This window comes from Heloderma suspectum, chromosome 2 (genome assembly GCF_057233095.1).
Source record: "Heloderma suspectum isolate Gila_16-S chromosome 2, 16-S_ref, whole genome shotgun sequence".
Classification (NCBI taxonomy): Eukaryota; Metazoa; Chordata; class Lepidosauria; order Squamata; family Helodermatidae; genus Heloderma; species Heloderma suspectum.
The window spans coordinates 30,512,020-30,535,847 of NC_139459.1; the positions used below are offsets into that span (position 1 = coordinate 30,512,020).

At 44.3% G+C, this 23,828-nt stretch overlaps 1 protein-coding gene across 3 annotated transcripts in view; it reads right to left on the reverse strand.

The window, feature by feature from the left end:
• The window catches only part of C6 (complement C6), a 53,257-nt gene extending 30,486 nt beyond the window's left edge, over positions 1-22,771 (reverse strand). Inside the window, exons 1-7 of one of the 3 annotated variants that reach the window (XM_084833145.1) lie at positions 22,646-22,771; positions 19,289-19,469; positions 14,903-15,059; positions 11,141-11,285; positions 9,888-10,029; positions 5,537-5,675; positions 1,957-2,157 (exon numbers count right to left, since the gene is read on the reverse strand). In XM_084833145.1, coding sequence (XP_084689271.1) covers positions 1,957-2,157; positions 5,537-5,675; positions 9,888-10,029; positions 11,141-11,285; positions 14,903-15,059; positions 19,289-19,446 — 942 coding nt within the window. In that variant the 5' untranslated portion in view covers positions 19,447-19,469; positions 22,646-22,771. Of the gene's footprint in view, positions 1-1,956; positions 2,158-5,536; positions 5,676-9,887; positions 10,030-11,140; positions 11,286-14,902; positions 15,060-19,288; positions 19,470-19,694; positions 19,783-22,628 lie in introns of those variants that run through there. The other 2 variants (XM_084833144.1, XM_084833143.1) reach the window with 2 other exon arrangements.
• Positions 22,772-23,828: the final 1,057 nt, after the last annotated feature.

Here is a 23,828-nt window from a genome sequence, read left to right on the forward strand (position 1 = left end):
TGCCTGCATATACAGTTCCCATTCCTGGACTCCTGGATCCAGCACCTGGATGCAAGTAGGAAGCCAATAGAACAGACACAAAATTGGAGTTATATGTTCTGGCATGCACGTGCCAGACAGAAGTCTGGCCACCATATATTGGATCAATTGAAGCTTCTCAACTATCGTCAAAAGCAGCCCCATGTGAAGAGCATTACAGTAATCCAGCATGGAGGTAAGGTAGGCATGGATGGCTGAAGCCACGCCCTAGCTTAGGCCATCTAGTCCTAGTCCACTTTGATTGGCAACACATTTCCAAAGTCCTGCTGCAGTGCCGGCTCCAGGTTTTTGAGTGCCCTTGGGAAAGGCACCATCGATAGGCCCCCTCCCTAAGTGAGTCTACTATTTCACCACCATCATCATTAGCTGCTATTGCGCCTCATCCTCATGCTGCCATTTGCTTGCTTGACAGATAGACAGCCAGTAAGCAAACCTCTACTGCTCCTCCTTCTCACCACCCCCGTTGTAAGTGGTGGTGAGAAAGGCCAGAGCGAGAGGCAGACGAACAACCAGGATGCAATGGTGAAGAGGAGGAGCACCTCCATGGGGTTTTTGTCAGTGGACCCCTGCTGGGATGTGGGCCATTGGCAGGTGCCCAACCATGCCTACCTTTGATGCCGACTCTGATCTGCTACCCGAGAAACCAGATAGCGCTGTGCTGAAAATTTCAACTCTTCCATTTTCAGCATTTCATGGGGGTGGGGGAAAAACAAAAACTCTGGAGAAAGAGGCTGGGAGAGGTGAGAATTTCAGAGAATTCTCTCTTGGGGAGGGGAACAGGGTTTCCACAAACCTTTTTAAGTGCAGGCAATTCTTGAGGGGTCTTCTTTCTATTTTTTTTTTTTAAATACCCCCTGCACTTGCAGGAGCCCAAGCCTCTTCTCCAGCCTGGCTTCTCCAGTTCTTTCTGAACTCCCATGAGACCATGTGACCTCACCTTCTCCAATAGGCATTCAGGAAGGACTCCCGGCTGGTGAAGAGGCCTCAGCTCCTGGAAGTGCAGGGGGTGTTTTTTAAAAAGTAAAAAATAGGCAGAAGTCCCCTCAAGAATCTCCTACACTTAAAGAAAAAAAAAAGGTATGTGGAAACCCTGTCTCCTGCCCCAAGGTGAAAATTCTCCAAGATTCTCCCCCTTCCTGCGAAAGAGGCAGAAAAAGCAATGGGAGAGAAGAGGTTCCCCAAATGGGAATTCCCCAATGGGAATTTCACAGGGAGAGAAGAAGTTCCCCAAAATAGAGGGCAGGTTTCAGCACAGCACTAAAACTAGAGGTGGAACCTGAGACTTCATGCATGTGCCATGAAGGAGCTACTGGTGAGCTTTGGCCCCTCCCAATCGATCCCCTGTATTCGAAACACTGGAATGCATGGGGCAGCCTGTGCCAGCAAACACACAGCCACAGATCTCCTGCTGATAACCTCAACCTCAATGCTGCTGTGTTTTCAGCAGACTTGCATCCCAGAATTTTATGATAGTGATATTTTTCCATTGTAATATAGCTAATGTCATCAGTGTCTCCTGCTGAATCAGTAATCAATAAACAAGGGGAGATTGCTCTTATTCAGATGGTATTCCAGTGGTTTCATTGGGTTTGAAAAACCTAATTTCATCGACCAGAACTCTTCTGAAATGAGAAATCAGTAACCCACATATGAGACGTTATGTCTCTGTTTCCCCTACCTGCCCTCAAATGAACCAGATGGCCTTCCCTTAAATTGTAAAGTAATCTGCTTCGACAGACATTTCAGGCCTACCAGGCCGTCTTCTGCTGTCTACGGTACGGGGAATTCGATGCAGGAATGTGTTCGAGTTAGCAAGACATTAAACCATCACCTTTTCCAGATCTGTGATTCCTCAAGCCAGAAGTGGACTCCAGTGGATGGAGACCAAAAGACAGAATGAAAGAATGAATTCAATACCTTTTTATATGAAGCTTGTACAGCTTCCTTGAAGGAGGACGAGCGTGTGACCTTTACTTTTTTCTTTCTGGAGAACAGAAACGGGATTCCAGAAGAGCTACGGCCAGAGCCAGAGGAAGAATGCAAGTTAGTTACTTTGGACTCTAGGGGAATTAAATCCTTGTAGAAATCGGATGCTACGTCATCCTCCTCATTCTCTACCTATAGAGAAGTAAAAAAAACAGAGAGCCACTGAGTGATAGGCACACTCGATTAAGGGAAAACACAATGTTAAGATGGGGGGTTCAGACCAACAGCCCTCACACATTCTTTTGTCTAACATGAGGGTGAGGAACCTTTTTTCTGTCATGGGCAGTGGTGTAGTGGAGTCTTGGTTCACAGGCACTTGCTTATTAGCAAGGATACTAACGCCATCTGCCACTGCCACCCATCAGACTTCCCTTTGAGCTTAGCTGCGACCCTCACAGTAGTTGGTGAAGAATTTTCCCAGCAGCAATGCCCTGTTCCCTGTTGTTACCCAAAGTAATTTATTTAGGGAGCAATCTTAGACAGAGTGGGTGGGGGTGGCATAGGATATTTTGGATTCCTGGATCCGAGGTCAGAGACGCTGCTCCGACCTCAGAGCAGGGAAGCCCAGTTCCCTCCTGCTCACAGCCGGCGCAGAGAGAACCCTGCCAGCTGCCTCTCCGAGGTCACAAAAGCAACCTCGGAGGGAAGGTAAAGCGGGCGTTCTTCTCGGCAGGGAGGGAAGGGGATTGGAGAGGCTGGCTTATGCCATATCAAGAGGCAACTCCAGCCTCTGCGACACCTTACCTAGATGGGCGAAAAAGCCCGTCTAGCTGAAACACAGAGCGGGAGGTGTGGCAGAAGTGACAATCGCCTCTGCTGCAGCTCCCGCTCTGCACTGGATACTCGTAAGCCTCCAGATTTGGAGGCTTACAAGTATCAAGGGCAGTTCCCACAGGATTGTGCCCTTGTTTATTTAATAATGCTTCTTTATCACTTCATATAACAAAATCTCTAAGCAGTTTACATGACAATTTTGGGGTGACTTGGTCTTGAAGGGGCAATGAAGACTTTTACAAAGGTCCTGCTCCTGGTAGAGATGAGAATAGCTAGAACTAGTTTGTTGATATGGGTCAACACGGCTGCTTGAATGTTTGGAGTCTCCATGGGGGCATAGCTGGTGAGGTTGTCATGATGAGCACCTGCACTTCAACATTTACCACTATACCACTGGTCACTACACGCATTCCCTCAGGAGTAATCTGCTAGTGGATTGCCAGCACTGGACTGGGCCTAAATTTGTGGTGGGTGGAGCTAAAGGCAAAAGTGGGTGGGGCCACCCCATTTCCCTCTTTCTGACACCCCATTCTCTCTCTCCTCCTCCTTTCTCTCTTCCTGCCCAGAGGGCTGCAGAGGAGGGACAGATGACTCTTGCCAGAGATCTGGACTTTTTGCTTGTGGAGGGCTTTTGAAATTAGGCTGAGGGCTGCTGGTTGCCCGCCCATTTAAATGCAGGTTGGGGTGGGTGGGGGCAGGTTTAAGCACCTTACTTAAGCACCCAAGAGCAAGAAGCATAAAAATTAAGCAATGCCTGGTCTCTTAAGCTGCTTCCTAGCTACTGAATAATCTTGAGTTTGCACTGGAAATTCTTGGGCAAAGGAAGGTTCAAATCTCTTTCTTAATTGAGGAAACGCAATGAAATAACATTTCAGACCTACTTGTCTAGAAAATAGTATTGCCCCAAAGAATGAAGGGAAACCATTCAGAGTGACATTCATGAGGTCCATACTCTGAAATCATCCTGGAAAAGCCCCATATTGTTCAACAAAATAGTCTTTGTGGATTCTAACTTGTGGATCCCGATCCCAGGTCCGTGTGCATGCGGCAGCTGGAACTGGGCTTGCATAGCCATAGTCAGATAAGCAGCACGTAGAACAGAGGTGGGCAACCTGTGGCCCTCCAAGATGTTTTGGCCTACAACTCCCATCAGCCAAGATAGCCAGCATAGCCAATGGTGACGAATCATGGGAGCTGTAGGCCAAACCATTTGGAGGGCCACAGGTTCCCCACCCCTGACATAGAGACTATCAGCTGTTTGACAGAGAGTGAGGATCCAACCTACTTCTGCCGCTCCTGAGTAACGATCAGAGCTATTTTTGCATGCTTGCCTGACCAGAGTTACTCACATGTGGCCCCGTTAGCTGGATTGAGCCAGGAAATGCACACGAAGCTTCCCTTTGCACATAAGAAGAGCCCTGCTGGATCAGACCAGAAGGGTTCATCTAGTCCAGCATTTTGTGCACACAGTGGCCAACCAGCTGTCAACCAGGAAACCCACAAGCAGGACACGAGTGTGACAGCACTCTCCTGCCCATGTTCCCCAGCAATCAGTGTAGATAGGCATACTGCCTCTGATATTGGAGGTAGCATATAGCCACCAGGACTAGCAGCCGTTGATAGCCTTCTCCTCCAGGAATTTGTCTAACCCGCTTTTAAAGCCATCCAAATTGGTGGCCATTACTACGTCTTGTAGAAGTGAATTCCATAGTTTAACTATGCGCTGTGTGCAAAAGTCCTTCCTTTTCTGGGATATGCTTGCAGAAATATCTGGTGTGCACACATGCCCCCAGCTGGATCATGGCAGTAGTCTACCAGCCTTCCCCAACATGGTGCCCTTGAGATGTGTTGGACATCATGGACTTTCAGGCCAACATATTTGGAGGGTACCCGCCTGGCAAACGCTGGTCTACCATTTCATAGAGCAAAGTGCTCAGGCTCTCTTGTGCTAAGTTACCTTCCCATGACAAGAGGGATGAAGAAGGACACAGGGCCAAATCTAGAAAACCCAGATTCTACACCAGCATTATGCTAATAAGTCACTTCACATGAACTTCACACAAACAAATATTAAAATGACCACTGCCCTTTCCCCACAATGCACTTTCTGAACACTGTTTATGTTAGCTCTTCTTGTTGTATGCAACCAGTGAGCCTGGCTGGTGATGATCTAACCTGATTTGCAGCAAATTGAACACGATAAACATTGGGCGATACATGGGCATCTTTTCTGCAGATCTCCCCTGCGGGACTGGAGCAACTGATATTTTACAGAACTGGGAGGTTGTTGTTGTGGTTTTGAATTTGGGGAAGTTCTTTCTTTTGTAAACAGCAATATTATTATGGCAGGACAAGAGAAGTTTGGATAACTGATAGGCAAGAAGAATGCATTGTTAGGAGTAAAGTGACTAAAGCTCATGAAGCAGACATATATCCGCCCCATAGATTCCCCACTTCTTAAAGGCTGGAGCCTACTGCAGACCTTGTCTGCGGGTCTTCAGAATAAATACCCCCTTGCAATCATGAGGACGAGAAACTTCCTGTTTAAAAAATTGAGATTCTCAGGATTCTGCACCAGTTCTCAAATTTTACCAAGCTCTGTATAAAATACCATGCACAAGGAAAACTGCCAGAGCTCCATTGCGAAGGCTAGGCACTCAAGCGATATCACTTGCCTTATAAGCATTGTAGATAGTTCTTATCCAAGATGTGATGCTTAATACCTTTTGACCATTACCTGAAAGCTGACAGCCTCTAAGTTTGCAGGAACACGAAATGTTTTCCTCGTGTCGTTGTTTTTGACCAGTGTGCATTTGCCTCCATTGAACGAATTGCCGAGGACTTCTCCTCGGTTCTCTCCTGCCAGAAGGTGAAATCTAAAGGAAGAAAATATTTCAGGAGGTCTAGCAGGTCACAAGCAGCACCAAGGGCTCACTCTTCAGTCAAGCAAGGTTTTCTTCCTCCTTTGACTGGCAGGTGACTTTGCAGAAGAATAAATAAAGCTATCTGCCTAAGCAAACTCACTGGGAAGTATGCCCCACTGACAGTCAATGGGACTTACTTTTGAGACTGGAGTGTAAATCAGCAAGTACGTAAACAAACAAAAAACATATTCATTTAGAATCATCAGCCCTCCCCAACCTGGTGGTTTTGCACTACCATCATCCCTGACCATTGGCCATGCTGGATGGGGTTGATGGGAGTTGTAGTCCAAGGCCCCTGGAGGGCACCAGGGTGGGTAAGGCTGGAATAGATCTTCTCAACTTTTCCAATATTCATGTCTGTCCTACCAGGTCCTTTTTGTTTCCCATGTATTAATGTCTGTCAGCCTCTCTCTCTCTCTCTCTGGAACAGTGCAGGAGTAACTCCTGCTCCCTCTTAGCCAAGGTTAAGAAATCAGACACCAGCCTTGAGGACACACTCTATCTCCCTGCAGCTTTTCCCACCTTACTCAGTTATGCAATTCGTTGCCCTGGAAATCAACCATAGTTAATATTGACCAGGGAGCTCATTTAACTAACATCTGAAACAATAGTTTCAAGTGGGTTTCACACCCTAGGTTGAAGACTTCTGATCAAGTTAAAAGGCTCTGAATAGGATTAGCAGGAATTTTCCATGCCCCCTCCTCCCCGCATCTCTCTATGGAAAACAAAAGTAAGTGGACTGGTACCCTGTTTCATTCTCTCCCCTGCCCCCCCCCTCTGTTGAATGAAACATTCAATGGCAGACATGGGTTTAGGATAGCCAGTCACCTCAGAGCAACTGCGAATTGTGAGAGGATACAAGTTGTAATAGAGAAACAGGAGTGCTTAACCCAGGGGTTCCCAAAGTTTTTGGACTCATGGGCACATTTGGGAATTTGAGAAAGTGCCATGGACACCACTACAAAATGGCTCCCATGGAGGAAGTAGTTAGTCACATAATGGCTGCTGTGGGTAGGGATGGATGAAAGTCCCTTACCTGGTCCCACAGCTTTTTTCGGGGGGGGGAGGCGCTCCGTTTCTCCCCCCGAAATTCTTTGCGGGTGGGGAGGCACCCCGTCCCTCCCCACCGAAATTCTGGCCAGGGGGGAGGCGCCCCGCCTCTCCGGCCGCGAAAGAAAAAAGTAAAGTAAAAAAAAAAAAAGTGATAGGCTACGTAAAGATTTACGTAGCCTATCACGGCTAGATTTTCAAAGCCAGCCGTGATAGGCTATGTAAATCTTTACGTAGCCTATCACGGCTGACTTTGAAAAAAAAAAGTGCGTACGCAAATGGCGGCGCCCATGGGCGCCGCCATTTGCGTTCCTTATTTGGGCACAGGTAGTCTACGTAAAGTTTTACGTAGATTACAGCAAAAATAAGGGCAATGCTATTTGTGTTGCCCTTATTTTCGCCGTAGTCTACGTAAATGTTTACGTAGACTACACATGCCAAAATAAGGAATGCAAATGGCAGTGCCCATGGGCGCCACCATTTGCATATGTGTTTTTTTTTTTTTCAAAGTCAGCCGTGATAGGCTACGTAAAGATTTACGTAGCCTATCACGGCTGGTTTTGAAAATCTAGCCGTGATAGGCTACGTAAATCTTTACGTAGCCTATCACATTTTTGTTTTGTTTTGTTTTACTTTGTAATGGCGGTGTCAGCAGCCGGTCGGAAGACCGGCCACCGCCATCACCGCCGCACCACTGCCGAACCGCCACCAGGACCCGCCGCCGCGAGGGACATTCGCATGAGGTAAGTCCCATCCCGGGGGGGGGCGGCGGTGTCAGAGAATTTCTCCACCAATTTTGGGGGGCCGAATGCGTTGGCATTCAGCCTCCCAGAGATTCATGGAGAAATTCTCCGACATCCCTAGCTGTGGGGGCCTGGCCATCAAAAGAGGTGGTAGGAGAGAAACAGCCAGGCTAGAGGCTGGGAGGGAGGGGCAAATAGCACAGCAAAGCCATAGAGGAATGAGAGACAGCGAGGCTGGAAGCTAGGAGGGGGGATAAACAGAAAGATAAAGAGGTGGAGGAGAGAAATAGCAAGGCTAGAGAGGGGGAGCTGAGAGAAACAGTATGATAAAGGGGTGAGTGGGACAGAAAGAGCAAGGCTAGGGGATAGGAGGAGAGAGAAAGAAGATGGCTAGTGATGGGGAAGGGAGAGAAATAGCAAGGGAAGGGACTGGGTGGAGAGAAACAGCAAGGCTACATATGATTGCTAGAAAGTTGTAGTTTCAAATGTAGATATTAAATATGTATTCATTGATAGAATCACAGAATAGTAGGGTTGGAAGGGGCCTATAAGACCATTGAGTCCAACCCTTATGGATATATACAGATCCATGTATGATATTTAAAACACAGGTGGTTTTTTTAAAAGCTTTGTGGGTGCCCACAGACATCACGTTGGGGACCCCTGGCTTAACCCTTCCTCTACCTGTTAAGCGTAATTAGTGATAGGCAAGCTTTTCCCAACAAAGATCGTAATTTGCTCGCCAGGTTCCAAATCCTGCTATCTAGTCTCAGATGAAAGTTCTCTATCATTCTGAGTTCTCGTTTTGGCTATACGACCTAGTACAGAAAGACAGATCTCCTCCTCGCCCACCAGCCAGGCACCTGAGCCTGCATTGCTCCTCTTCTTTGAGACGCCATGTGCACGCCCTCCTAGCAAGCACCACCATCTTCAGAGATGGTGTTTCAGCCTGGCAGCACTTCCAGGGATGCTCATGTTACCACCCCATGTGACGTGGCCTGGAGCAGTCACATGACCACTCCAGGAAGTCCCTGCCAGGCTGAAATGCTATGTCTGAAGGCCACCAAAAGGAGGCTCCCTAACATAGGAGAAGTTTCAGAAAAGCTCCTTTTGTGTGTGCAGCTGCGTGGCTGTCTTCAGCGTTAGCATTTCAGTCCCTTCCTGGAACGGCCAGGGTGCTTCACATGGGCCTTACACAACATTTATGTGCTCGTAATTAACCTCAGTTTGAATAATGAAGTTCATTGCATAGCCATCCCAGCTTGGGATACAGATGAGCATTACAAACACTGCAGATTTGACTTATGGGCTGCCTAATGCCAAGTTTCACTGGCATCGCTACCTGTGATGCCCTCCCCCACAACATAACAGATATGGAGGAAAGCTATGAGTATACGGCAAGTGGTTGTTGAGAAGGGGGGCTTGAGGGGGAGAAAGTGGCAGGTGGGGGAATGGGTAAGCACCTCCTCCACCAACACTTAACTCCCTCCCTTCCCACTGCCACTTGGTGACTGTCTGGCAGTGTCCCAGGGCACATCTAGACGTGCCTTTTACTCTGGGGCCGGTGCGAGTGGAGGTCTTTTTGATTAGACGACGCAGTCGCCACCTCGCAGTCTTCCATGGTTTCCGCCCAGAAAATGCAGATTTCCAAGGTGTAGTTTTCCTCCGAATCTTTCAGCTGCTGAGGTTCACTGGAGCAGGGTGTGCTGTCTAACCATCCCTCAGGGTGACAGTGCGGTTTGCAGTGGGTGTGGAGTGGGTGGTGAGCGACAGTGTGACGCCTTTTTCCTCTTCCCCTCTCTTCCCCCTCTCTCTTCCCAATCACTTCCCATCCTGCCCGCAGTTGTGATGGGAGAGGGAACCGGAGCTTCGTGCTGCTGCTGCCGAGAGCAACTGCATCCTTCTCTGCCAGGGCTCTGCTCGGCAGAGAGGGACGCAGCTGCAATGGGAGAGGGAACCGGAGGTTCATGCCACTGCTGCCACGAGCAACTGTGTCCCTCTTTGCTGGGCATCGTTGCTCATGGCGGCAGCGACAGCACTCAGTGGGCTCCTGCACCGCAGCAAAACTGCGCAGTAACTAGCCCCTGTATATCTAGGTCGTTGAGCATCCACAGCGCAGGACCTGCGCAACTCCAACGATACAATAGACCCACTTGGCGCCATGTAGATGGGGCCCCAGTTTGACTCTGCTGCCAAACCTCTAATATTAGGGGGCAGGGAGAGAGAGAGAGAGAGTCTATGCCCAGGAAAACAGAAGTTGCAAATGTTTCTGCAAGATCTTTCTATATAATCAAAGCATGCTTGAAACTGTGTTTCAGCCTTTGCGTAGCCCTCCTTTTTCCAGGACAATAGTAAAATATGAGTAATTTACCCATGGCCCATTAAATGCACACCAGGAATGCTCTCATGCTTTCTGTTGCACACAGCCCGTACACGCCGACAGTTCCTTTCATCTGAATTGTCCTCGCAGTCATTTTCTCCATTGCATTCCAAGCTTCGGCTGATGCAGCGACCTATCGCAAAGGAAGAGCAGAATCTCAACTGGATTCTTTTTCAAGCCATAGCATTAGGAGTGAGAAGCTCCAAGAGGAATGCATTCATGTATTAAGCATTGCAGCATTGTGCAGGAAAAGAAAATATGAGTCATGTCTAGTAATTTTTCAGATTCAAGGGGCCAAGCTAAGTATTGGAGTAAATGGGCAGCTGTCTCTGAAAATAGCAGATGTGGTTCTAGAGTGCAGGACACGGAATAATGGGCTCAAGTTGCAGGAAGCCAGATTCTGGCTGAACATCAGGAAAAACGTCCTGACTGTAACAGCAATACGACAATGGAACCAATTACCTGGGGAGGTGGTGGGCTCTCCCACACTGGAGGCATTCAGGATGAAGCTGGACAGCCATCTGTCAGGGATGCTCTGACCTGGATTCCTGCATTGAGCAGGGGGTTGGACTTGATGGTCTTGCAGGCCCCTTCCAACCCTACTATTCTATGATTCTATGAAGCCCCAAAATGAGAGGAAACACTCATTTCTGGAAGGAGGCAGGTTGGTGGAGCTCCCTTATGGGAATGCCACTGATCTGCCTCCTTGCAGAAATAAGCATTTCGGGTTGTCCTGGAATTACTAAACTGCTGTTGGGCATGCAGTGGTGGCCGCTTGCACAACAGAATTGGTGGGCAGAAGAGAATCCACGGGGATGTAGGCACACTGTTGTATTCTGCCCAAATTTAAGACATACCATTACTAGGAGTCCCCTGCAGTGAGAACAAAGCCAATGCCTGTTGATACCAAGCACCTACCAAGAAGCACTTTTCATTGGGTGGATCTGGTGATTTATCTACAGTGTTCTAGTCTTTTTGAATAGCAAAAGTTGCTTACAGAGATGCCTGGCACTGGTGTTATGCAGTAGGAAGTATTTTCTATCAATCATCTTTTCCTCTGTGTTCCTGCCCAGAATGGCTCACCAGCCACTACAGTTGCCAACCAGAATGTTGCATCAGATTATGGATATTCCAGGAGGATTTTATTAAGAGTATTTAAAAAAATAAAATAAATAAACAATGTTAAATTATTTTGAATTAATAGATTTAAATCTAAACCAGGAGAGGATAAAAATGAGAGTTACCATTTTCACACTGGAATTTATTCTCACAGTTTACTTCCTCTATGTTGCAAAGTTTGGTTGGGTAGCACCTCCGGGAGTCTACTAACTGCTCGTTACAGGGTTGTCCCCGAAACTGAGATGGTCGGTTCAGGGATCTGGTACGAAACTGCAAGGCAGAACAAGGGCTTAATGAAGTACAAGGAGGGGGTAGTAAGATTTTTCTCCCAGGACATTCAAAGAAAGAACAGTGCATACCACAAATTTTATATAAAGTTGCTGTTTTTCAGACAGGAAATGCTTAATAATACTGTTACAAATGAACACAGAAAATGCACTGAAGAGGCACTTCTACCAGACAGAAGATCTACTATCCTACATCAGGTCCCCAGAGAGAGGCTCTGATCTCCAAGGTGCTTCTTCATCAACCAACACTTGATTGTTCACTCACGGTAGTTTGCGGGTCCTTTATATGATGTTGTCATCGTCCAGGGCTTCTCCCACTCTTTGCAACCATTATTGCAGGTACCTCATTCCACTGATTCATCAGCACGTTTACCTGGAATTTAGTCTCATTGAACTCAATGGGGCTTACTTCTGACTGGGCATGCATAAAGGACTGTAATGTTAATCTCCAATTCCCCCTCCCCCACAAAAAAACTGGTATGAGATGCCTTTTAAACCTTTGGTTCTGCTTTCAAATAAAGCATTGGGTTTTTGCAAGGAATTCTTATTTTCTTAGATAGAAAGAAATCCAAATGTTAAAATAGTCTTTTTCCCCTCTATTGTTTTAGGTTGAAAAATAGAATGGCACACCATGACATACGTATATGTGTGTGCTTGTGTAGCCTGCTTCAATCACTGGTCTTTCTTTCAGTGGGTATCTATTGAGTAAAATGCGCTGCTGGAGGAATGATCTGCCTACTCTGTAAAAGTGTGTATATTTTCCTGTTTATATTCATAGCTGCTGTAAACAATAATGGTACCAATGAGAGCCAGTGAGTGGCAAAGGAGGAAGCCATTTTTATGACAGCAGCCATTTTGAATTTCCCAAAATTCAAAAAGCACTTCAGAATAGGGCTTTCTGAGAAAAACAAAATGGTGGTGACTTTGATTCTCTTCTCCTCAAAAGAACTTTGCCTCAGACCTAAAACAGAGCTGAAACAAAACAGCTAATTTTGAGGAGGGTGAAATGGCTGATAAATGGTCCTTGTCAATTTGGAAAAGCCCTACTGTAAGCTACTGTAGCATTATTCCTCATGACAAATTTTTCCTTGTCTAGGGATGAGATTTTTTTATTTAACTTGATCACGGATCAGCAGGAAATATATCCCATGCCATATCCTAAGAACAAAGTGCCACCTGGAATGCAGGTTTACTGACTTCTGTTATTAACACACAGAAAATTTAACTGGACTCTGAGACCAGGCATATCTTTATATCTTTTACTTCAAAATCTTAAGCAGTTTTTACATCTTTCAAAATTGGATATAAGAACATTTGAACATATATTGAAAATACCAAGTGGTTGCAAGCAAAGCAAATTTCAAAAGCTTTCTGAGTTTAGTTTTAGGAGCATGTCTTCTTTTAAAAAGAGAAGGGTAAAGTAGCTTACCCCAAATACATTTCTGAGCTGTTTTAAAAGGAGTAGAGAAGCTGATGAGGACAGGTGTTATGTCTTAACTTTCTTCAGCTCTGGCTCTCATATTTATATAATTTTAATTAGCTGCTTATGTACCTTTTCATAAAGAATGGAACTTCGGAGCAGCACTCTTTAACAGTGAGTTGCTATTTCTTCAAAATGTCCAGCTATGAATTGGAAATAAGGTACTTCATATCCTTGTCAATACTACTGAGCCACATTTCCTTAAGCTTTTAAACAGGACACCTTCTGCATTCCCTTCTGCAGCTTTTATTGTCTTGCTATTTTAAATTTGACGTATTTTTCAGTTCTGTTTACTTCCTGAAATACTTTATGTATCTCTAATGATGTATCACTGTATCTATGTATAGATGATGTAATGATGTATCTAATGCTGTATCTATGTATCTTTATGTATCTCTTTATGCATCTCTACATTAAAGAAAAGACCCACAGTCCTACCATTGTGGAGCCTTTCCACATTTACTGCAGGCTCCCAGATGGCCACCATGTGATTGCTTAGAGGGGAAGTTTTTAATTTTCAATGTTCCATAGATCTCAATGAAACAATGCCACCTAGTGGCTGTTTAATAGTGCAACAACTAATACACACAGTAGGGAAAATCTGGGATATTTAAATACCTCTTTATCTCTGGATCTTTTTAACATGGACTAACTGGGAAATACTGCTGGATGTGCCCTGGAGGTTGACGACATCGTGAAAAGGACCTGCAAACTTCTGTGAGTGACCCACCATGAGTGCACGATAAAAGCCTCATGTGATGGTGCCCGTTGTCTTTACTCATTTACGTCATAAGTTGAACATATGAACAATACTACACACTTGAGAAGGAAGGATGTTCGCTTATCTGATGGACATGTTGCTTTTTCTTTACTGTACATGGGAAAGTGGCTCCACTTTGTCTTCCCATGTTACTTTAACAATAGCAGACTCATAGGTTAGCGAGAAGGTCAGCAAAATGTTACAGCATGTCAACATTTACTTGAATCAAACTCGTTCAATCTGAATATGGGAATACATCTTAATATTTAATATGGTTGTTGTGGCAAAACTAAGAGCATACATATGAACGTGCAAAAGGGCACACAAGGGGGCTGCACTGATTCACAAAGCAAACAGCAGAGTGAAAAACACACAAAAAGTGCATCAATACTTTAATGATATGTAATCAAATGTAGTCTTCTGAAGAACTCATCAAAAGAACCTAATGTTATCCACTTGAGCCCAGGTGAACACAGCCAGACCAATCTCATTGAGTGTTCCCTGAGATTCTCCCACATTCTAGGAAACATGGGGCAGTATCCAATGGTGTCATTCCAAAACTCAAATAGTGCTAGTGGAGCTCCGCTGAATTTTTCCACTGTGCAAGCAGTTGCCCATTATGTTTGTGCAACCAGTTCTGCAACAATTAAAGTTACGTTTCTGCAAGACATGCATTATACTTGTGCAGCATGTTGAGCAACAGGTTGCACAAGAGTTTTGCGCAATGGGTTGCACAAGAGTTATGCACAAGCATAATGCACAACTGCTTGTGAAACTGAGCTTGTGGAACCATAGTTTTAGTTAGATTTTTCTCTTTCACATAGTTCAGAACCTAGTTTCTGCTGGCGTTAACATTATTTGCACTAATGGAATGACACAGCTGGATATTGCCCATGGAGGTTGCCTTTTACCAGATCAGACTGCTTGTCCATTTAGCCCGGGGTGGGCAACTTGTGGACCGCCATGAGTTGTGGCCTACAACTCCCATCAGCCCTAGTCAGCATATCCAGTGGTGAAGGATCATAGGAGTTGTAGGCCAAAACATCTGGAGGACCACAAGTTGCCCACCCCTGATCTCAATATTGTCTCCTCTGACTGGCAGCAGATCTCCAGGTTCTCAGGAAGAGGTCTTTTCCATGACTGGCTACCTGATCCTTTAAATGGAAAATTCCAGGGATTGAATCTGGGACCCTCTGGATGCAAAGCACATACTCCACCACTGAGCTACAGTGTAGACTCTTCTTATGTCCTGCCCCAAATACTTTTGTTCTCCAGTACATGGAAGACACAAATGGTCATACCTATTTCCCACTGCTTCACTTTTCTACCCACATCCTCCCCACTTTCCTTTTGCACTTACTTGTTTTTTAATACATGGGTCACATTCTGACCAGGGGCCAAAGTCTCCAATCTGGCAGTTGATAGGACACATCTGCTGGTTGCAGGCCCTGGATTCCTGAGTGGTGCAAAGTTGGGCACAGAAGTTTTTGTTGTAGTACTCATCCATCCTTATTTGCCTAGAATACAAAAACCATCATTGTGGCCCGGAGGTCCTGTCAAGTAACAGAATGTGCACCTTGGAATCTGCTAACTGAAGGGGACAAAGGATGGATGTTAATCAATGTGCAATTAGCTGCTGTGCACATACTTTGTCTTAAGTATCCCTGAATTGGACCTGGGATTTTGGAAGTAATCCTCAGCCCACAAGGGATGGAGGGTTAAAATATGAATCTGGTCTGACAGAGGAATGATATTAAAAAACATTTTGCTGGAACAGTTTGGATGTTCCTAACCTATAGGGGAGGGGGGCAGAGGAGGAAAAAATTGCAGATCAAAGAGCAAACTACATATTTAGATGTAATTCATCTAACAAAGCTCCAACAGCCATTTTATTAATGAAAAGCAGTTTTAAGAGAGGGTGTTTTGAACGGAGGTCTCTCCCACACCTTCATGGAGTTCTAAATGCATGTATATCTTTGCAGGTATTTACCCTCATGGGAGTGAGGGAGCAGCTCAGGGCAATCTGAAGCAGAAAGACAGCCACACAGGTGAGCACATGTAGTTCCATTCAGACAAATGAGCAAACTGGCAAAGGAAGAATGGATGGATCACTCTTGTCATGGATCTGCCACAAAAGGTTGGTGGTATGGTCGTTAATGGTGGGTCTTGGGAGAGGGCCTTCTCTGCTGTGGCACCCCGGTTGTGGAATGCCCTCCCCTTGGAGGCCCAATTGGCACAGACATTGGTTTTCTTTCAGCGCTGAGTAAAAACATGGCTTTTTACCAAAGCCTTTGAGGGCTAAATCATTCCCTAAAGTAGCACACTGTTTTAACTGTTTTATTGTTTTAGATTTTAATTGGTATTAGCTTGTTTAATAGTTCAATATGTTTTTAGGTGTTTAAATTATTTATTGTTTTATACTGTTTCAACTGATTTTATCTATATGCCGCCCTGAGATTGTAATGATATAGGGTGGGATATAATTTTTTAAAATAAATAAATATAAAATTATTACTGAAGGAAGTGACTATCCCCATCCCCCACCGCCCTCCAAAAAAGCTAAATTTGTCTTGTCATGGAGCTGCAAGCAGCAGGAAATTAAGCATGTTGCATAAAAGGTATTAGGAATCTAGAGAATTAAATAAATAATAAGGTAACTGGTAGTAAAAGGGGAAATACTACGTGAGTTCACAATGAACTTCATATAACTACGTTATCAAAATGTAATTGTCAAAGCAGTTTGGATAATATGCAAAGAGAAAATGCTGAATTATAGCTCATCACTAAATAAGAAAAGGGTTATGTGAGAGATGGAGAAATATCAAACTGTGTACAGGGTCAAAGTGAACCTGATATTTCTAGATGAGTATTTAATGAGTAAACGTTGAGAAAGAAATCACTTTGTCAAAGGCATATATCAAAATTAATTGTATCTAATTTGAAAGGTGTATGTTTAAGCTTTTGTATGTGTGTTTTGGTCATGAAGGTTTCTTTTAGAAGTCAAGAACGTGAGCCCAGATTTATGAAATAGCAATTAGTACTGACATGTTTACAATGAGGCAATATTTTAGAAAGTGTATAAATATGGCCTGATTTGGGAGGCAGATAGCTTCTTCGATGTTGAACTCCCTTGCCTGTGATACGTGCGGCCAGACAACTCTGCAGAAAAGTCTAGGTAAGCAAAATGGGCTCAGCAGTGCCCCCTTTGTAACAAGAAATGCTTTGGAAAAAGTAACTTCAGAGAGAGCAGTCCTATGGCCCCTAGACATCTGAGGATATTTCAGATTCCCAGTGTGGAGTTTGTAGACAGCACTACGACCTCAGCGCTGGGAATTGGAGCAGGGAGAGGAGGAGACCGAGGCGGCCAGCTTACAAAGAATCCTCTGGCTGCCCCAGACTCCTTCCTTCCCACTCTGCAGAGCCCCAGCTAGACGGGCAAAATTGCCCATCTAGCAAAAATGCAGAGAGCGGGAGCATCGGGGCGAAGATCCTGATAGGTTTGTGGCCTCAGTTGTTTTGAAATACTTCACTATTTGTATTTTAATTGGAAATGTATATTTGTATAAATAAAAGAGAGAAATAGATTCAAACATTCCTGTACTATAATTACTGTAGTGCAAGTCCTGGATTGTAACCCACCAAACAATCTTATGTGCACACTTTGTTTAGAAGTGCTTTTATCTGCTGTAGAGAGTTAACAGGCAGCCAAAGACTCCCAAGAATACTGAACTATAACCAAATAGCTCATAAAAGTAAAACCGTAACACTCCGTCCCTCAGCTGCTTGGCACAAGGTGATTTTTTTACTTGCCTGCTCATAGCTTACATTTCCACTCTGGCCACAGGGTGTTCTTTGTGGACCACATAGAAATGTGTGCTAGTAATATCTGTGAACTTATTTAGAAGGCTGGGTTAAGCACCCCCCTTAATGGAAAAAAACCCCTTCGAAATTTGTTTGTTTGTTTGTTTATGTTTGTTAAATGCCTAACAACAAGTTCCCTAGGCATCATACAAAATCAATTAAAAACAATGTAGATATGGTACATTGTGCGTATTATTTGAAATATTCCTTAACCACACTTCATCGAAAAGATTTGAGGGCAACGTATAAAAGTGTGAATTAAACAATTCACCCAAATATAGAAAATAATATATTTGAAAAAGCAAACAAATAACCGTAACAGAATACAGGAAGCTATTAAGAAGATTTAAAAAACAAAGCAGATTAAGGGTATGCTTGTTTAGACAGAAAAATTGTATGCATGTTTAGACTCCCAGTTGTAGGATTTTTTCTGTCTCAACATGTATACAATTGTACCCTAAAGCATACAAACAAAGAAAGTGAAATTTCTTCCAAACTGCCTGGGCAAATAGGAAGGTCCTTGTTTGTTTGTTTGTTTCTATACCGCCCAATAACGGAAACTCTCTGGGCAGTTCACAAAAATTAACCTGGTGTTGAAACTACTGTAGTGTCAGTACCAGGTGAGTCTCTTTGCGGAGATCATCCCAGAGTCCCCACCACAGAAGAGGCTATCTCCTTTATAAATACATAACACACCTCTGGTAAAGAGGGTAGTCTTCAGAAGGATTACTACAGAAGATCTGAAGACATAGGTAGGCTGGTATAGGAACCGCTGCTCCTTCAGGTAGTTGGGTTCCAAGAGAAGCACCAACACCTCAGATTGGGCTCAGAAGTGAACAGGCAGCTAACGTAATTTTTCAGAATAGGCGTAATGTGAACATTTATGTCTGAGCCAGTAAAAATGTGGGCCGCTGTGTTCTGCACTAACTAAAGCTTCCAGGCAGTCTTTAAGGGCAGCCCCATGAATAATGTGTTACAGTAATTCAACCTTTAGGTTACTAGAACATGAATTATTATGGCCAGGCTATCCCTTTCCAGGAATGGCCACAGCTGGTGAACCCGCTGGTAAACCCAGCTGAAGCACACCCGCCCTTTCAGGGGAGTGCAACCTCATGCAGAGCAGGCTGAACACCAGTTTCCCAGATCCAAGAACCACCTACTCTCAGTGCCTCCATCTTGCTGGAGAACTTCTGGAAGTACCCCTGGTGTACCTTTTCTGGAGTGTAGAGGTGTTGAATCTCAGGCCAAGAGATCCAGTCCAATCCACCTGGGGTCTGGATTCGGCCCTCCGGGGTTCCCCCAGATGGCCACACACCCTCTCCCCCAACCATCGATCAGTTGGTGGTTTCCTGACTTTTCCATGGTTCCCCCATCCCCCTTCTAAAAGTTTGAAATGCTTCTCCTAAGGCTTAAGTTACTTAAGGCACAATCCTATGCATGTTTAGACAGAGAAAAGGCCTAGAACTTCCAGCATGCTCCAGCCAGCTGGGAGCATGCTGGGGCATGCTGGGAGTTCTACGCCTTTTCTCTGTCCAAACATGCATAAGATTGTGCCCTTAGAGTAAGAACTGTACATTAAAATATGCTGGTATTTTTTTGACCCAGCTCCTTTTGCCTTCAGGCCCATCCACCACTGTAATGTGGCCCCGAGAGCTTCTTTGAAATTGAATTTGGCCCTTGGGCTGAAAGAGGTTCTGCACCCCCGCTGATGTCATATCACACTTGACGTTGGGAATAAAAAGTGAACATCATGCAACAGCAAGATGTCATTGTTAAAAATGTTTTTGAAAGGGGGAAACTCTAAAGAGAGAGATGTTCCCATCAGACAACCTGAAAGATGAAAAATTTATCTGTTATGTAATCAGTGCAGTGATTTCTCACCTACCTCTGCCTGCTTTGAGTCCCATAATTACAGGTCCTTGAACAGCTAGACCAGGGAGTCCATGGATAATGATCACAGTAGCATCCTTCGCTGCATTCCATTGTGGCATGCAACAGGATAAGGAGTAACCAATTAATTTTTTTGTCCATAGCTATAGCCATGAAGCTAGCAAAGTCAATGAAGCCTACAATGGAAAGGGGAAAAAATGGCCACAGTTAGAACAGTTTGACTTCCATTTTTATAATAGGGCTGCCTAAGAGGTAATCTACAATGCATTGCAGTGAATGACTGACGGCTGGATCAAACTGTGATAACTGTTGAAAATGTTAAGTGAAAGCAGGATGGGACCACCAAAGCCATTGATTTGCACTACTAGGCAAACAAGCATGAGGAGAATTCAGCAACTCACCAGACGTACAAGGAGCAGCCATTAAAATGCCTATCCCAGACCCTTCGCCCAAGGAACTGCCAAAGCATCAGACTGCTGTGATACATGCCTGTAGGATACAGTCCCATCTAGATTTTATTTATTTAATATTTATATACTGCCCCTTTTTGCCAAAAAGCCACCAAGGTGGTACTCTGCCAATTGAAAATAAAAACATAAAACCATAAAAATATAATAAAATCATTGAAACACTAGCCCACTAAACATAATGTCAAAGGCCTAGGTTCAAGAGGTGTGTCATACACCATTGAAAGCCAAGAGAGTAGGGTGCAAATTGTAGTTCTTGAGGGAGAGCATTCCACAGTTTGGGAAAGATGAAGGACACAGTTTTTTTCCCACATGCAGCCCAACAAATGGGCCTTTGTGGGCAGTGGCGTCCCCAGCAGGGCCTCTCCTGCAGATCTTAATAACCAGACAAGTTCATAATGAGGCATGGGGTCCTGCAGATTATCCAGAAGTGGGAAGTAAAATATGCTGGATGGTTGTTGACTCTGTCAGACAGCAAGTCACGAGCCATAGGGACAGGATGTCAAGTATATTCAATAAGCAAAAAAACATTTTGATTTAACACGTGTTAAGGGCTTTCCATGTTTACGCAAGCTAGCTCACACGCTTAACAGATGCATTATTAAGGCAATATGCATATGGTATGGTATCCTATGCTGTGGTTAGTTCCAGTTTCACCATTTCCTTGGAGATGGATGGCTGCCATATGTGTCTATATGTCAGGATAAGATGTACATATTCCTAGATCAGGGGTGAAGAACAAATCCAGCCCTCCTGGGGTTCCAATTCCCCAGATGGCCCCATCTCTTTCCCCCAATGGCCAGTTGTTTGGTGGTTTCCTGGCTTTTGTGGGCTTTTCGCCATCTGAAGGTTTAGCCACTGACAGTAAGAGCTTTAAGCTGAACTATGCTGGTATTTATAATCCTTTGGCCCCTACCCTGTTTTGTCTTTGGCCCCGCTCATTGCTGCACTGCAGTCCCCAAGAGCTTCTCCAAAATTGAATTCAGCGCTTGGGCTGAAAGAGGTTCACCCCTGTCCTAGATAACACATTGCTTTGGGGAAAATCAAGTGGGATCGATTCATTGTTAGTCTATGGCCAATGACATAGAGAAATCACAATTCAAAGGATCCCTGAGCAAAGGCAAATTTGTCACAATCTGATCAATCAAGACTGAATCCATATAAGTAATTCTCTGTCTCTGTCTTGGAGCAGTGTGGAATACTTTGGCCAGATCTATACCTTGGGCTCCTTCACACTGGACTGTTATCATGCAATTGAGACTGCTCCTTTCACAGAAGTTTGTGAGCTCTTTACATGATGCAGTGATCATCGAAGGCATCTCCTACACTAAATGGCATTTGTTCTGTTTTTAAATAGATCGCAGACAATGAGCTATCAAATTACCCCATTTGTGTTCCACTTCAGTTCCCTCTATCAAAAGAGTTAAAGCGGCAAGAAGAGGAGTGAGATCAATGAAAGATACTGGAAGACTCAGCTATGGGGGAGAGTGAGGGGGGAAAGGGTGGGGGAGAAGGAAGCACGTGAAAAAGGGAGTCATGGTCCTGCATTTAAAACGGAAGCAGAAAGCCCCATTTTAAATGCAGGATTTTAGGCTGGTGTGGAGATGCCCCTTGTGTCATATCATTACGATCCCATCGTGATAACATTATATCCCTCTTGCACATTTATACCTCGTAGGACACACAATGACATTTGTTGTGATATTTTGGATAATGTGGAATAAAAAGCAGGAAATAACACTACAAAAGCGGTATATCAAATGTATAATGTGCCCCAACAGTTATCAGTGCACTTCAATACTGCTGTAAAGCAGCAGTGTAGATCTAGCCTTTGACAATAGAACGGTTCGAGTGGGATATCAACAAAATATTACAGCATATCCCCACTCACGAAAAGACAGGCTCCTGGTCAGGGCTCCAGCACCCAGCCTGGGAAAGGAAACTATGCAGTGCAATCCTAAACATTTCAACTCTAAATTAATCCCCACTGAGTTCAATTGGACTTACCCCCAGGAAAGTGTCCATCAGATTGCAGCCTTCAATAGTTTATCTCATAATTACATTCTGCTGTTTATGATGAAATTCATCTCATCATTAACAATTATTCTCCATCCTTAACACATTTAGTTTTCATATTTTCTATTAATGTTTACCTCTGTTTACAATGTTTCAAAGATTTGGTCCATATCTGCTAGCCTTGTTACTTGTTTCGTTACTGGCCTGAGGCACAGTAATTAAGCTAGTAGAGCTTCTGCCCTGCCAACACTTATCGCAATGCTATGAATAGTTTCAGCAGCTGAATTTTTGTGAGTCGAGATGCTTTTAAAGGAAGAAGGGTAGGACAAGGAGGGAAAGCTGGGAACCCTAAGTTCAACATTAACAAAGCTATAAAGAACACTGCAGTCCTTCCAAAAATTACTAAAAGGGCTGCCAACTAATTTTAAAATTCTCATTGTGGATTCTTGCTTCTCTCATTTTAACTTAAACCCATTATTTTCCCTGCATCCACCACATGCTGTAGTAAAGAAGTTCACAGAGAATTCATTACAATTTATGAAATGAAAAATAACCCATGAAGTTCTCCTACACGACAACAATTAGTTTGTGTACTTACTTACAGAGAGAAAAATCAGAATTCATTAGTAGTTGAACTGGAATTATAACTTCTCTTATTCCCTAAATACGTTCTCAGCTTTGAAATCAATTGCCAGTGTGGCAAACCACAAAAGGCTAATCCCAGCATTATTTGGTGCATTCCTTAATCTACTAGAGCATATCTATTTTATCCTTTAGAAGAGCCACACAAAATATAGGAGATGTGCTATGTATGTTCATTCATCATGGTCACAAGTCAAGCTGTATACTTACATGTACTAAAACCTTACCCTTACAGTTTGTGTGCAAGGAAGAAATATAGTTCACACGGGGCTCCTGCAGGCAAAGTGAACCACTTTGGTAGCACCTGTAGCACCTGGTTGCCGAACATGGCTCTTTGTTGACCAAAGAGCAGTGTTGACATCAGCCCATTAGAACAAGAGGCATACAGTGATGGTGCAATGCAGGGGTTTTGTTTGCACTCAGTTAAAATATAACCAAGTATGCAATTGTAAACATGCTTACCACTATGGAAGTAAATCTAATTGAAATCACCAAGGCTTACTTCTGAGTAAACATGGTTACAACTGGACTGTAAAACTAAGAATAGCTACTTGTACTCCGGAACGGTGGCCGCGTAGTCTATAGCCACAAAAATACAAAAAAGTAAGGAGAAATAATAAGTAAACAAGTGACAGATATTATTTACTACTACATTCCTATCCTACCCTTCTTCCAAGGAGCTCGGGGTAAGATCCATGGCTTTTGACCCCCTTTAATCCTCACAACAACCCTGAGAAGTAGGTCAGGCTGAGAGATGCAGTCTCTGGCCTCTGGTCAGCCAGTGTGAACTTCATGACTGAGTATAGTTTTGAACCAGGGACTTTCCAGTCCTAAAGTCAATTCAGGATTTTGATGTATAGCTGTGATATGGGAAGTGTGAAGAAGGAATAAGTTTGCATCAACATCTTAGTTCATCATTCTGTTTCTCATGGCGGCGAACCAGATGCCTGTGGGAAACCCACAAGCAGGACATGAGGGAAATAGCCCTCTCCTGCTGTTGTTCCCCAGCAAATGGTATTGAGAGGCACATTGCCTCTGACCATGGAGAGAGTATATAGCAGGGGTAAGGAACCTCTGGCCTGCAGACCTCATCTAGCCTGTGGAACCTTTCAGTCCGGCCCACATAGATTCCCATCCGTCAGCCCTACACCCTCCATCTGCTCCCTTAATAGTGTTATGAGGTGGCCAAGCATGTGTGCGCATTCAAGTTCTTGCTTACAACGGTCCCCCTGCAGCATTATGCAAGCTCCTACGCTTCCTGAAACCTCTTCATAGGATGTCAAAGTGCGGGCAGCCTAGGAGATGCCTGTGCGGTGCCTGAGACTGGTACGAGTTGTTGTTGTTTTTAAGTTAAAAGCAAGTCCTTTAGGGCACAATCCTATGCATGTTTAGACAGAGGAAAGGAAAGGC